Source organism: Gouania willdenowi, chromosome 5 (genome assembly GCF_900634775.1).
Source record: "Gouania willdenowi chromosome 5, fGouWil2.1, whole genome shotgun sequence".
Classification (NCBI taxonomy): Eukaryota; Metazoa; Chordata; class Actinopteri; order Blenniiformes; family Gobiesocidae; genus Gouania; species Gouania willdenowi.
In genome coordinates this window covers 37,530,661-37,545,077 of record NC_041048.1, presented here as the reverse complement: position 1 = coordinate 37,545,077, position 14,417 = coordinate 37,530,661, and the positions used below count along the sequence as shown (strand labels likewise).

The window sequence follows — 14,417 nt, the reverse complement described above, 5'->3', positions numbered from 1 at the left end:
TAATGATGATTATGTAGTGAGTTAGATTTATATTAGAGAGTATGAAAAGACTGAGTATGCGAGTAATACCCGGATATATAATGAATGGGGACATTTTTAAGTATGCACGGTGGGCACACTCGTCATACTCAACTGCCCCATGATGCATTGCGAGTGGAATGTAAAATCATCCTGGGACCAGCTTCAAGCTAAAAATCAAACATCATCTTTTCAAAATAAAAGCATCTCTTCTTGTCTTCCATTAGTTTGACGTATTTGTAAATAGGGCTCTTGTTTTGAAGTTAATTGGAAGTTTTGTCAGTAGCACAATGGCGGCTCTCCGAAAATCTCTGAAATGTCGGAATGAAATTTGTTTTCCGCGAGTTTTATGGATCAAATGAGCACATGTTAATATTCTACTTGGTCACTTTCTCTCACTTCACATGTTTTCAGAACTTTCAAAGGTGGAGAATCAACAGAGATATTTAGCCTCAGTGTGCTTCAGATTTTTGTCGTAGGTTCAAAATGCATCTTGGGAAACCTGGAAGTACGCTACAGTGGGAATGCTCATCATCCTAATCATACTTACAGTATATAGTAGACAATATATGTATACTCATTTAGTAAATCATCAGGTCCCGGAACACAGGCCAGGTGTTGTTCCGGCAGTAAGAGAGAGACACTGAATACATTTTTTAAAGCGCCATCTGCTAACTAAATGGGCTGATAATATCATGTGAACAAAAACAACCAATTAACCAGAATATTTAATAAAAGAATGATGACTCAGCCTTAAAGAAGCATGGACACCATCTCTCACTCTGAGTGACAGCTGAAAAATCTGTCATATTTCAGCACAAGGACAGCACAAAATCACCGCTAATTTAGCTACTCATCACAAATGTCACTAAACTTTGAGGACACAAACACCCACAAATAGAAAATATTTACAAATGTTTACACCATTGAGACCATAACACCTCCAATGAATCAGCAACACAGCAGAAAATGAAAATAAAATGCGTGCTTACCTTTAGGTTATGTATATACCCCCGATTCTATGAGTAATATGAGTGAGATGTCTCACTATGGGATGCAACCTCTGTCTGCATTCCTCAGAAGCATTTATTTCAATCTGCCAATCCTGATTGGCCGGTGAAGCCGTCCGTCTGCTAGGGGGAGACCCACCTCCTATAAAAAGAGGACCCGGACAGACGCACACCATTCAAAATAAACACCTCTTCTCATTCGAGCAAAAAGGTTGGTGAGACATCTCACTCATATTACTCAGAACCAGGGTTATATACATAACCTAAAGTTCTATTTTATAACATTTCGTGAGATGTTTCACTAAGGGATATGGAAACTCCCGTAGTGCAGACATGCTTATCGAGCAGTACCAGCCTAGAGGGCAGAAGTCTTATCACCTCAGGACAGTAAAACCGCCCGTGCCATGCACGGGGCGGAAACGTCCAGCATGTAAAAGTGGACAAACGTGAGGGGCGAGTTCCAACTCGCCGCCGCACAGATGTCCTAAACAGACACTCCCCTGAACAAAACCCAGGATGTGGCAAGACCCCGAGTTGAGTGTGCACGCAGACCCATAGGTGGCTGCAGACCCTAACATGAGTCAGCCAAAGCAATAGCCTCCACCACCCAGTGTGACAGGCGTTGCTTAGTAACAGGTTGGCCCAGGAGACGAACAGCTGATCGCTCCTCCTGAGGCTCCTCGTCATATCCATATAAGTGCAGATCGCACGAATTGGACATAACACATTCAGCTGCTGCTCACCCTGTGAGGCAGAAAAGGCCGAAAGGTCAATGGGAGAACACGAGCCCACAACCTTTGGCACAAAGGGAGGGTTGGGTCTCAGAATGATCCTCATATCACCTGGGAAAACCTGAGCGCACGACGAATGAACCGAGAGTGCATGGATGTCACTGACCCTCTTGGCAGAAGCCAGAGCCAGTAACAAGACAGCCTTATAAGAGGCGGACTTCAGGACCGCCTCCTCCAGTGGTTCGAAAGAAGAAAGTTTAAGTCCCTCCAAAACCACCGCCAGATCCCACGGTGCCACCAGTGGTCTGGACACGGGGAGGAGCCTACGTGCTCCCCGCATAAACCGGCAAATCAGTGGGTGCTGCCTTGTGATGTGTTTGTGTGCTGACAAAGAGGCTCTGAAAACGGATGGATGGATGGATATTTGTGTGTGTGCTGCCTGATGACGCGCTGGGTTGCGAGTGTGTGTGCGTGCCTGTTGCTGCTACGACAGTGTGTGATTGCTGTGTGTTGCTGCTGAGCTGTCACTGCATGGAGTTGCTCCGTTCCTCGGACAAAGGTCTTCTCTGCCTTTTTTTTGCTGGCTCGGCCATGATATAAGTTTGAGAAAATGAATTTGTAGACAACCGTGTGCAGCTACGGGGCTGGTCATAATCTAGCATTAGTTTGTAATGGGCTGTCGTAAAGCAGTAAGTCTGGCAGGGAAAGTTGCAAGTGTAGTTTTCTGGCCAGAGACAGCAGGGATAGATGAAAGACCCCCCAATCACCCCATAAACACTTATTACCCTCACGGGGACTACGAGAAGGTTTTATTATGGTTCTGGTTTAGGTTTAACAAAATTGAGTGCTAGTAGAGCTTAACTATGGTTGATAACACCAATATCAAATTCATACTGAAACGGCTTTCCTTAGTAAATGCTTATGTCACTGTAAAGACCACTGGTGTGCATAAACCGTGCATGCTAGCATGATATTACGATACGAAGCACGAGTTAGCTCAATATAAAATGACGAACCAAGAGAGGAAAGAAAATAGTGTCACTGGAGCTCGGCAATTATTAAAGGTCAATCGCCACATGTTGTAGATTCCCACACACACACACACACACACACACACACACCTCCATAGTTTGGTTTTTATTTTCAGAGCTAAAACGACGAGCAGACATGTCACACACAAAACATGATAGGTTTCTCTTCACCTCCAGCCTAAATACTGGAAGAATCATGTGATCAAAGTGAGCCAAAGGTCTTCAGTGTTGAGTCTAAACACAACATCATTGAGCTTAAGGTTGAACAACATGTCCGATGGCGGTCTCCCAAACATCCACTCCATCACATCTATTCATAGATGCATCACAAAGCCTGAAGAAACAACACAAGAAACTAAACCCTTATAACAAAAACTCTACTGTAGGCTGTGCTTTATTATTTACCTGTGGGTAAAATACTTTATCTCCAGCTCAGGTGTTATGAAAAGAAACTGCAGCCACTATTTACTATTGCAACATATAATCCGTTTCTCCAGGAAAGTGTCATTATACATGACAGAGAGTTGGTTTAGTCTAACTTTGGTTTTATTTCTTTAACACACAGTTTTATTTCTCTAATTAATGTTTGGGGTTACATTTTGCTGTGCGTTTTACTCTAGTGTCAAACTCAAGGCCCAGGGGCCATTACGGCCTTTTTGACCATCCAATTCAGCCCGCAAAAGAAAGTAAAAAAAACATGAATTATCGCAGCCTTTCTAAATACACAAATTCAGTGAAACGCCACAATATTTGGAGGAGCAATTCTCCCATGCTTTTATCACATTATCGAAACTTGGCGACTCTAATGTTAGAAATTCTCGTTTTCCTGCCCTAAAATCTGCGGCCCACTTAAAGCTGCAATATGTAACTTTTTTTGGGCATCATTTGGTTAAAGATCCATGATCATCTTTGAGTAAACTGTAATCAAAGTGTTCTGAGTGAACAGTGAATCTCATCTACTTCTCCTGGCTCTGTAAAATTACATTTATTACTCCAGGAGTGTGATGTTCCTGGAATCTGGATGTCAGCCAGTCAGAGATCTTTCTTCAAACACGTGTGCTCCATGAGCTATTTGCTGTCAGACTGATGTCAGATGAGTTCACGTACCATCGGTAGTAAAAGTGTAATGACGGACATCCCAGCTAAAGTCTCTATTGCGGCGTAAGACACAAATCAAGTGGAAAAAAGCAGACCGAGGTGGAGAAGCAACAGTTTAAAGCCACAAACACTGAGGAGGACTGTGCAGGGTCCGCCCCACACACTAGTGTCAGACAGAGAGTGAGAACAGACGTAATAAATCACGTGTAAACCAAGCTTATTCAAGGTGAACTCATTTTATATTCTGGAGGCAAAGTAATGGTTGTCAGTCTGCTCAGAGTGGCAGGCAGCCTAGAGCACAGTCCCATCCGTGTGATCCCTGGTGGGGATGCGCCAACGGCAGCAGCCGCTGCTCAGGACAGTAACTACAGAATGATATGTGCGTTCATGTTAGAGTCTCTAAAACACCAGAAACATCTCCAATAACACAAGATAAAGTCCATACATTTGTCACGAGTCTATATTACTAAATTACTATTGCAACAACACATCATCACTAGGGTAAAACTAACCTGTCTCACGACTGTCTAAACCCAGCTCACGCTCCCTTGAGAAAAAAGTCACTTAGAGCGTTCACAAAAAACACCGGTAAGGGAAGTTGAGTTTCGGTTTCATAACGGAGCGGAGAGAGGATTCTACCAACTGCAGCTTTAAGATCAAACTACTTTGTATTTGGCCACTGAACTAAAACGAGTTTGACACCCTGGATTTAATCTATCAATTTTAACTTTTTAATTATTAATTTAGGAACAATTATTTGAATTACATATCTATCACAAGCTGGGGAATTAATTAAATACTTTATTTAAAACTTATAGAATTGAAATGTATGATTTTGTAAGATACATTTTTAAAAAAAAAAAGTTTAATAAAAATTTATTGAAATTAATAAAAATGTATTATTTATTCCATGTATCATGAGGTTTGCCCATGAGCCTCTTAAAACGTCATTCCAATCTTAAGCTTTTATATTATATCTGCTGTGCAGAAGTGCTTGGGGCCAGGCAATTCTGGGCGACCAGCAGAATGTAGGAAGTTACAAAAGTGGCATTCTAATGTGTATTTCACATCAGTTGAAGCTTGAACTCACAATTTCTGTCACAAGAAACATCATCTATCTCACTGAGCTAAATGGCAAATGGAAGTGTCACATGTCGCTTCACAAATTGAATAAGCCAATGACCTGTGTACAAAATAGCAGCTGTTAGCGTTTAAAGGCAGACTTGAAATGGTTGTCGAAAATGTAGTAATTAGACAAAAAAAAAAAAAAATCCACTGATTGCATCAAGACAGCATGGATATGTTGGTAATTTGGTTTTACCAATGGTTTATTGGCTCCATAAATGAAACACTGTTTAGAAATGACTCAGCGAAGTTCAAAACGCTGTAACGCTGGTATTTTCAAGACATCTATTTATGACTAAAACTTTGTCATTATTTTTAAATGAACATAAAAACATTCAAATTTGAGCATAAATTAAATACTAAATTAAAATATAATATTTAGCAAAAATTTGATGCACTGTAGGCTCAATTACTGATGAATCAAAAATCTGTGTGGATGGTCTAAAGATGAGCTGTAGCAAGTTTAGTGTCAATTGAACAAAAACTGGATCTCTGGAGTGATGGATCTCATAATGTGCAATAGGTCTAAAAGTCTCTTCTTTGTGGAAGTTGCAAATCTGTAGCACATATGGTTGATTTGTTGTGAATTTCCTACATTTTGAACTTTAGGGGCTTGCTGTAGCTCCACCTTCAGAACGATTGGCCTGATTTTGAAGCTGAGGTGATCTGGGATGGAACTGAACCTTTGTACATCATTTGGTGATTCTTTGTGCATTGGAAGTAGGATTCCCTCAGAAAAAACAGAAGATCTTGAAAAATAACAATTGGTCATGGAAGCTTATTATTGTGCATATTTATCTCTACATTAAGCTACTGATGTATCCAAGTCTTCTGTAGTTTTGTCATTGTGAAAACGTGCTTTTAAATCTATTTCGTGCTGAGAATCAGACTAAAGATCAAGATCTGTTACTTAGTAAAGTACAGAGTGATGATGCTTTATAGTTGCACACAGCATTGGTCCTGTAGCGTCTTATGGACACAGTGCTGACCTGCAGCAGCAGCTTCTGTTGACCAGTGGTTCTTAATCTTTTCAGCCCGCGACCCCCAAAATATAGGTTCCAGAAACCAGGGACCCCCACTGTACCTGAAGGTGGATGAGCACATACGTGAACATTGCAGAACAGTCATGTGAAGACAGGGTCATCTATAAGGGGGAATAAAGGGGAGAGATTTTTGTGGTCCATCCATAAAGTCAGAAAAATGATGGTCCATTGTTCTATGAATCTGTGATAACCACATTTATTTATTTATCTGAATAATATCCATTGTTATCCAGGAAGTTTATTATTATTTGTGCCATAGTATATAGTCATGTTAAAAATGTAAATCATTGTTTTAATGAGAATCAAAAACGGTTAAAAAGTTGGTAAAACAGGATTTTAAAAATTGGTTAAAAGTTGCAAATTAGAAAGAAAAATAGGTCAAAAGGGTTCAAAGTGTCAATATTGGAAAAACTGGCAAATAATGGGTCACCATACTGTATGTGACATTAGGTGTGAAAAGTGGTGTAAAGGGTTTATAAGTGCCTAAAACGTCATGAAAGTGAAAAAATGAGCAGAAAAGGCATCAGAATTTGATGAAGTGCCAAAAATATGGCAAGAAAAAGTGATGAAAGTAGGTTAAAATATGGTGAGTTTGGTGTAGTTGCAGAAAAAGGGTGAAAATAAGCAAAAAATGGCTCAAATTGTTCTGAAATGGGATAATGACCCCAAGGTTGAGAACCCCTCTGTTAAAACACCCACATAAGAATGTAAACAGTAGATCAGTTTATTCCAGGACCACCAGTGTCTGACTTTGTTTCCATTCTGAGAAGAAAAGACAAAGTTAAGAGCACAAAGGTAATAAAGAGTGTTTTAGTTTCAGTCTTTGTGTCTGCGTTAAAAACACTCAGACAACATTTCACAACAAATCCTTCATGTCAGCACACAGACTCTCTAAAAACCCATAGAAGCATAAAAAGAGTTCAGCACAGGTTGCTAACAGGTGATATGACACACTGATATGTTTGAGTCCAGCAGCAGCAGCAGCAGCTCTGTAAACACAGCACTGGTCCTCAACTCATTGACTCTGGCACACGGTGGAGCTGCTCTTGGCCCCCGCAGCCGCTTTCTTACGTCTCTTGTTGAGCAGAGGGTTGCTGGATGTGTCCAGGTCTTTGATCTTCACCTGGTCGTAGTCCACACGCATGGTCGCTAAAGCACTGGTCATCTCTTCCTGTGATGGATGGAGCAGAGGTCACCAAGACTTAAACTAGATACAAATCATTGGAATCCAAGCCAAATGACACTTATTAGATTGAATCCAGACATATGGGCCACATGCGGCCCAGGGGCTCATTTTGTGCAGCCCCCCAAAGTACACACACAAAATGACAAAAAAGACAGTATACACCGGCTGACTCCAAAAAACATTCAACAATGACACTAAAATGACGAAAACAACAAAATTACATAATTCAAAAAATAAAACACAAAATGACAAAAAAAAAAAAATCTACAAAATGACTCCAAAAACATACAAAATAACAAAAACACACAAAATAACAAAAATAAAAAAAAATACATAAAATGACTAAAAAAAAATACACCAAAAAAATACAAAAAAACACTCCAAAAACAAAAAATCAGCAAAAAAAAAAAAAATTCACAAAAATACACGCTAATAACAGAAAATATACATATGGCTACAAAAAAATACACAAAAGCGCAAAATGAATTTAAAAAAAAAAAAAACATACTAAATAACAGAAAAATGCTAAAAATGACTCGTAACACACTCAGGAACAGCAAAAAAATGCACAGAATAACCAAAAACCACAACAAAAATAGACAAAATGTACAAACAAAATAAACATACAATAACAGAAAAATACACAAAATGTTAATAATGTGGCCCTCAGATCAGACAAACATATTCTTGTGGCCCCCGCTGTGATAAAAGTTTGAATCAGTCTGACTCTTATTTTCCTTTCCTTACTTTTATCAAAATTCTATACACACTTATCCTGTAAAGTGGTGATGAAAGACTGCAGTTTACCCCTGAATAGGATGCGGACTGAATAACAAACTGTTTTTGTCAAACATTTTTTAACCATTAATGTGTTTGTGCAGTAACAACAACAAACACACAGTGGTTTCTAATTCCCAGCAGCTCTGACTGATGTCCACAGACGTTTCTCCTACGCTGGTGTCACAATCTGCTCTTACTCATTGTTCTGTGAACACGTCTACAGCTGCTCTCCACTTGTGTTTCTTCACTTCTTTTGTGCTTGTGAAATGATATTATGACATATTTTCTCAACAAAGCAGTAACCTTAGGTGTGTTATTCTAAAGAATGGTCCTTTCAACACTTATCTTTTTTTTTTTTTCTTTAAACCTGCCTATCTGTCTGCTGTGCACAGCACAAACATTGTCCCCATCATGTAGAAACATTGGGAAATATTACAATATATCACTGTAAAAATAAAGTTAATTTAAAAAAGTCAGCTTTTGTTTATGGCGTTTGACTGCTCTGATTGTGATCACTGCTGCCCCCTAGTGGCGGTCAGAGGATCATGAAGCTCATGACATCAACTTTGGTTCATTCTGATCATCTACTGCAGAAATGGCCAACTGGCAGCCTGAAGGTTGTGCGGCCGTTAAAGTAGCAAAATGCACACAACAAATCCAAAAACACACTAATAACGCACAAAAATACAATAAAAACAGTAGATCTGAAGAAGATGCTACAAAATAAAAAATGGGCAACTTTTATCTCCGAGGGTCATTTTGTGTATTTTTGTTGTCATTTTGTAGGTTTTATCAGACCTTTTGTGTGTTTTTCTCGTCACTTTTTATTTTTTGCCCCCTAGGGCCTGTACTATGAAGCAGGATAAGTATATCCTGGATATCTCTCCGTTAGCGGGCTTCACCTAACCAAACATTCTCCATCACAGAGCAGCTGTACTACAAAGTAGGATATAAACACATTCACTTAACCCAGGTGATTTCATTCTGGCTATGTGCACGCTCCAGTGAAAGGGGTGGAGATTGCAGCGTCAGACCAATCACAAATATGGAGAAACTGTGCAGACTTGCGTCACAAATGAAGAATAATTCTTTAAAAATATGAAGAATTAAAATCCATAATTTAGACCGAAAAAACAACACTGTTGCTGCAGAAAAAGCAGAAAGAAAATAATTCAGGAATTGATGATCGTTAATGTTTTAATTAGTGAGATGATACAATATTAATTTATTGGAGAATAAACGGACAATATGATCAGTTTCACTTTATTAAGGCGTGTTTCTATTCACGTAGCCACAGTCTGTGGCTCTGATGCTGTGTTCATACAGCTCAGCCAACATCATAAGGTGGACAATATTTGTATTTTATACAGCCTGTATTATTTAACAGGACTGAGGCTCTCTGTATTGTCAACAGCATATATGAATTAATGAATGAATTAATTCATCGATCTGAAAGCGTCCGACGCACGCAGGTTTTATTAACCGAGTAATTAATTTAACCAGCGTCGTAGTACAGGACACAAATAAATCCAGGAAGTTATTGCTATAAGAGGAAATCCAGCTTCGTAGTTCAGGTCCTTTGCATGTCATTGTCGTCATTTTGTCAATTTTTGTTGTACTTATTTGTGTTTTTCGAGTCATTTTGTGCATTTTCTGAATTCTTTTATGTGATTTTGTGGGTTTTTGTTTTACTTTAGTTTTGTTTTTCGTTGTGTAACTGTGTGTTTTCAGACATTGTGTATTTTTGTTTTATTTGTTGTAATCTTATGTGTTTTGTTGCCATTTTTGTGTATTGTCTTCATTTTGTGTGTCTTTGTTGTTTTTGTGTATCATCTTGATTTTGTGCATCTTTGTTGTCGTTTTTTTAGTTTTATTTTCATTTTGTGTGTCTTTGTTGTTTTTCTGTATTATCCTGATTTTGTGCGTCTTTGTTGTCGTTTTGTGTGTCATCTTCAGTTTGTGTCTCTTTGTTGTTTTTATTTTGTGTATTATTTTGATTTTGTGTCTTTGTTGTGGTTTTTATTTATTATCTTGATTTTGTGTATTTTTTGGGAGGGGGTTCCACAAAGAATTAGAGTATAGGCCGCATGTGGCCCCCGAGCCCCAGGTATGTCTGCATGTTGCACCTTCATCTCAGAATTCATGTGCTACAGCCTGTACTTCTATCAAACAACCAGAGGGGGTCTCACCTTAACGTCGTCCCACAGCTCTCTGTCCTCTGTCAGGACCCTGGTGGTGTGAAGCGGGGTGGAGGGAACCACCATCGACTGCAGTAGAAACACACAAATGTAAATAAAAACACAATGAAAGCACCAGCAGTGCAGATGTAGCTACTGACATTAATCCAGGGGTGGTTCATAAACTGGGTGATGGTCATCCTCTCGTTGGGGTCAGTCTTCAGCAGCTGGTGGATCAGATCCTTTGCTGCAGAGCAGAGATCAGAAATATTAAATATGTGACACACAGATTCATTTATATGCAGTGTTTTTTAGTGCAGACTTGGTCGACAAAGTACTCACCTTCATTATTTGAGTAAAAGTACAGATAGTCATTGTTAAAACTACTCCAATACAAGTAAAAGTAGCTCAGTCAAACTATTTCTTAAATAAAACTACTTAAGTATTTGCATAAAACAATTACTTAAGCATTAAAACAAATTACAAATCTCCAACATACTGTAATTTCACTCATCATAATTGCAAATAAGAAAACACTGCTGCACAATCTGTTCCATGTTTATATTTTACTGCAGTAAAATTGAAAAACACTGTGATGTTTCATTAACTACAATAATAACATTTAGGTTTATGTTTATTCAAATCAGATCAAACCATCATAAATCAATATTATTCACAGAATGAACGAAGAGCTGATCAATAGGCTCAACAATACACAAATAAAGGTCAAAAGTCTGAGTTTAATAACTAATTTGCATTAATCAATACAACTGTTTTATTTGCCAAAAAATAAACCTAACCAATAACTGTATTATTAATAAATTATACATATATATTTGTTACTTTTAGTAATATTCGAGCATCATGAGGTATATTTAACAAACACTAAAGAACTGAGAAAACGCAATGTTCACTGTGTCTCTCGTGTCACTAACCAGACTTTATATTGCAGTTTTTATGTAACAAATCCCTTAAAAAAAACAAAAAACTTCATTTTGGGGCTAAAATACGACAATTGATGCTTAGTTTTTAGACGTGACCTGCCTCTCTGATTGGTTCTTGCATTGAAGAGCCTGATATATGAAAGCTATGGTAGAACTGGGACAAACCGTATGAGGATCAACAGAAACGTTTTAGTATCAGAACTGAAGCAATGAAAAAAAGGACAGAAAAAGTACTGCGTAATGAGAGTATTCATAAAAAAATGTAGTGGAGTAAAAATTACAATATTTTCCTTTCAAATGTAGTGGAGTAGAAGTATGTACCCCCAAAAAATAACACTCAAGTTAAGATATTCAAAATGATTACTTAAAAACAAAATAAAGTACATTTACTGTGACCGTCCACCATTGCATATATTGTAGGTACATTAAAAAAATTCATTCATTCAGTCATTTTTCACAAGAAACAGCCAGCAGCAGCCTGTAAGTCAGTCTGCATTTGTTTTTGCAAATATAGAAGAATGGATTACATTGTATCAGATGAGTGCAACAGACGGAAACCCTTAGACAATAATACAATTACATAACATTGATCTTGCACTAATTCAAATTAAAAACTTAAAAATGACAAGTATGAATTTTGAGTCAAATTAATTGACAACATTGAATTTCCAGAAGTAATGGCAAAATGCACTAAGATACCAAAAATTTTCCAATCTGATCATTTTGATTGGGTTTAACTCACAATTAGAACTAAAAAGCCCTAGAAATAGCATTTATATGCTGCTGTGCACTCTATCCTCAGCTTTTATTTTGTAATCCTGCTGGGATCACACCTCTGTTCCTGTTTCATCTTTTATTTTTCTCCATGTTCTGTTTTGATGATCTTGCCTTAGATACTCAGAATATGCTTAGCTTCGTAATTTAAAAGTTTTTTTTTTTTTTGTCTTTTGGTCCCAGTTCTTCTTTTTTGCATTTTGAAGTAATACTTACAGTAGAACTTCCTTAAAATCCAACAGTGCAAAATGCATATTCTTGCTTTCTTAACATGTCGGTCAGGAGTGTATTAAATAAATCAGAATCAAAAAGGAAATCACAATAATTCAGGTTTAACCGAGACTAAAAACAAACACAAAAACGTAAAGAATTTAAATTTTACTGAAGTTGCAACAGTATTTATATGTGACTATATAACCATCTTCTTCTTTTGCTTAGGACCGCATCTTGGCTTTGATCTGATCATTATTTAACAAACATTTAATTTACTCACCTTTCTGGGACACGTCGGCCCATTCTGGCGTAGGGAATTCATACTGTCCCATCCTGATCCTCCTCTTCATCCCTGGAGAAATGGCCTGGCCCGTGTTGGAATAAAACGGAGGGAATCCACACAACCTGTGAGCAGCAGCACAGGGACACGTATGACGTCATCACACAGAGCAGGGTTTTTCAGCCTTGGGGTCGTGACCCCATGTGGGGGTTGCCTGGAACTAAAATGGGGACTGAAATGTCTAGTGATAATAAAATTTAAAAAATGACTTATTAAAATTACATATATGCTGTATATATAAAAAAAATATTTATTTTTTAATTGTAGCAGTGTCCTTAGGGCAGGATTTTTCAACCTTGGGGTCACCTGGAAATAAAATAAAAAATGGGGTCGCCTGAAATGTCTAGTAATAAAATAAAAAAAATACTCATATATATATATATATATATATATATATACATACATACAGACCCTTTCCAAACAATTAGAATATCATGGAAAAGTTGTTTATTTTGCATAATCCCATTCAAAAAGTTAAACTTTCATAGATTATAGATTCAGGGCCCACAATTTAAATGATTTCAAGTATTTATTTGTTTATTCTTACATAATTTGGGCTTCCAGCTCATAAAACCTACAAAAACAGGATTTCAAAAAATTAGAATACTGTGAAGAAATCACCATTTACTTCTCAGTTTTTGCAGAAAAAAAGAGGAGAAGAAGGACTGGACTGTTGGTCCAAGTGTTCGGAGGAAGACGGGTGAGGAACAGAACAGAACATTGCACCCCAAATCATTACTGATTGTGGATATTTCACACTGGACCTCAAGCAGCTTTGGTTCTATTCCTCACCCTTAAACAACTTTACCTTGATATTCAAATTTTTTTTTTCTGTGTGTGTGTATATATATATATATATATTGCACAATGAAAAAAACAATACATCACACAGAAATAAATATACAGTGCAGGAAGAGGAAGAAAGCTCCATAAGCTTAAATAATAAAAAGGATTCTTTTTCAAATGTAAACACCATCCTAAACCATTGTATTTCTATACTTTCACTTTCTCAAATAGAAACCTAGTTAAAACAAAATGCAGTGTAAATATATCTAAGCTGGTACATATTATCACTAACGTGCACTAATACTGACTTACTTAGAGAGAAAAAAAAGTGATATAAAAATGGGGTCATGACAAGACACACGGTCTGTACTCACAGGATGTACATGATGACGCCCAGTGACCACATGTCACATGACATGTCGTACTTCTCCGGACCTAAAACCTCAGGAGCTTATCAACACACGCAGACACACACACGCACACGCACGCACGCACACACGCACACGCACACACACACACACACACACACACACACACACACACACACAGTTTAAATTAATATTCCAGCAGGATGACATATTTGACATTAATCATGATGACCATACCAACGTAGTAGGGCGTGTAACAGGGCGTCTGCAGAGGGTTGTGTAAAGTGGTCTCCTTAGCAAAACCAAAGTCTGTCAGTTTTAGGATGGCGTTTTTCTCTTTGGTCGTGTACAGCAGGTTCTCAGGCTGCGGGCGGAGATTTTAACATCCATTAGAGAGCTGATCACATGGAAGGGTTAGGGTCTGATCTGTGCGTACCTTAATGTCTCTGTGTGCGATGTTAATGTTGTGGAGGAAGTTGATGGCCGTGCCGATGTCTCTCATGATCTCAGACGCCTCTGGGAGGAAAGAGAGACACACACACACATCTTCTCTCAAACCAGGAACTATCTGCATCCTCTTTGCCAGATATTGGCAGTTATCAGAATCATTAAACACAGGACGTGATGTTAAGCCGTCCTTTGTGCCAAAACATGGTATTCAACATGAGGTTTACCATTTGAGAGGAGCACGGGAGCTGTGTCTCAGATATGGGACGGATGTAGTTTGGGACGCATCATCAGCAGTGTTCCTTTGAATCAGGGGTGTTTCAGCCTTTTTAGACCGGACTCAAAA

At 38.1% G+C, this 14,417-nt stretch overlaps 1 protein-coding gene across 1 annotated transcript in view; it reads right to left on the bottom strand.

Annotated features, from left to right (window-relative positions):
• Positions 1-6,762: 6,762 nt before the first annotated feature.
• mapkapk3 (MAPK activated protein kinase 3) overlaps positions 6,763-14,417 on the bottom strand; it is a 28,204-nt gene continuing 20,549 nt past the window's right edge. The window contains exons 4-10 of the mRNA XM_028447590.1: positions 14,061-14,140; positions 13,862-13,988; positions 13,631-13,706; positions 12,411-12,535; positions 10,361-10,446; positions 10,212-10,289; positions 6,763-7,227 (exon numbers count right to left, since the gene is read on the bottom strand). Coding sequence (XP_028303391.1) covers positions 7,072-7,227; positions 10,212-10,289; positions 10,361-10,446; positions 12,411-12,535; positions 13,631-13,706; positions 13,862-13,988; positions 14,061-14,140 — 728 coding nt within the window. The 3' untranslated portion in view covers positions 6,763-7,071. The remainder of the gene's footprint in view (positions 7,228-10,211; positions 10,290-10,360; positions 10,447-12,410; positions 12,536-13,630; positions 13,707-13,861; positions 13,989-14,060; positions 14,141-14,417) is intronic.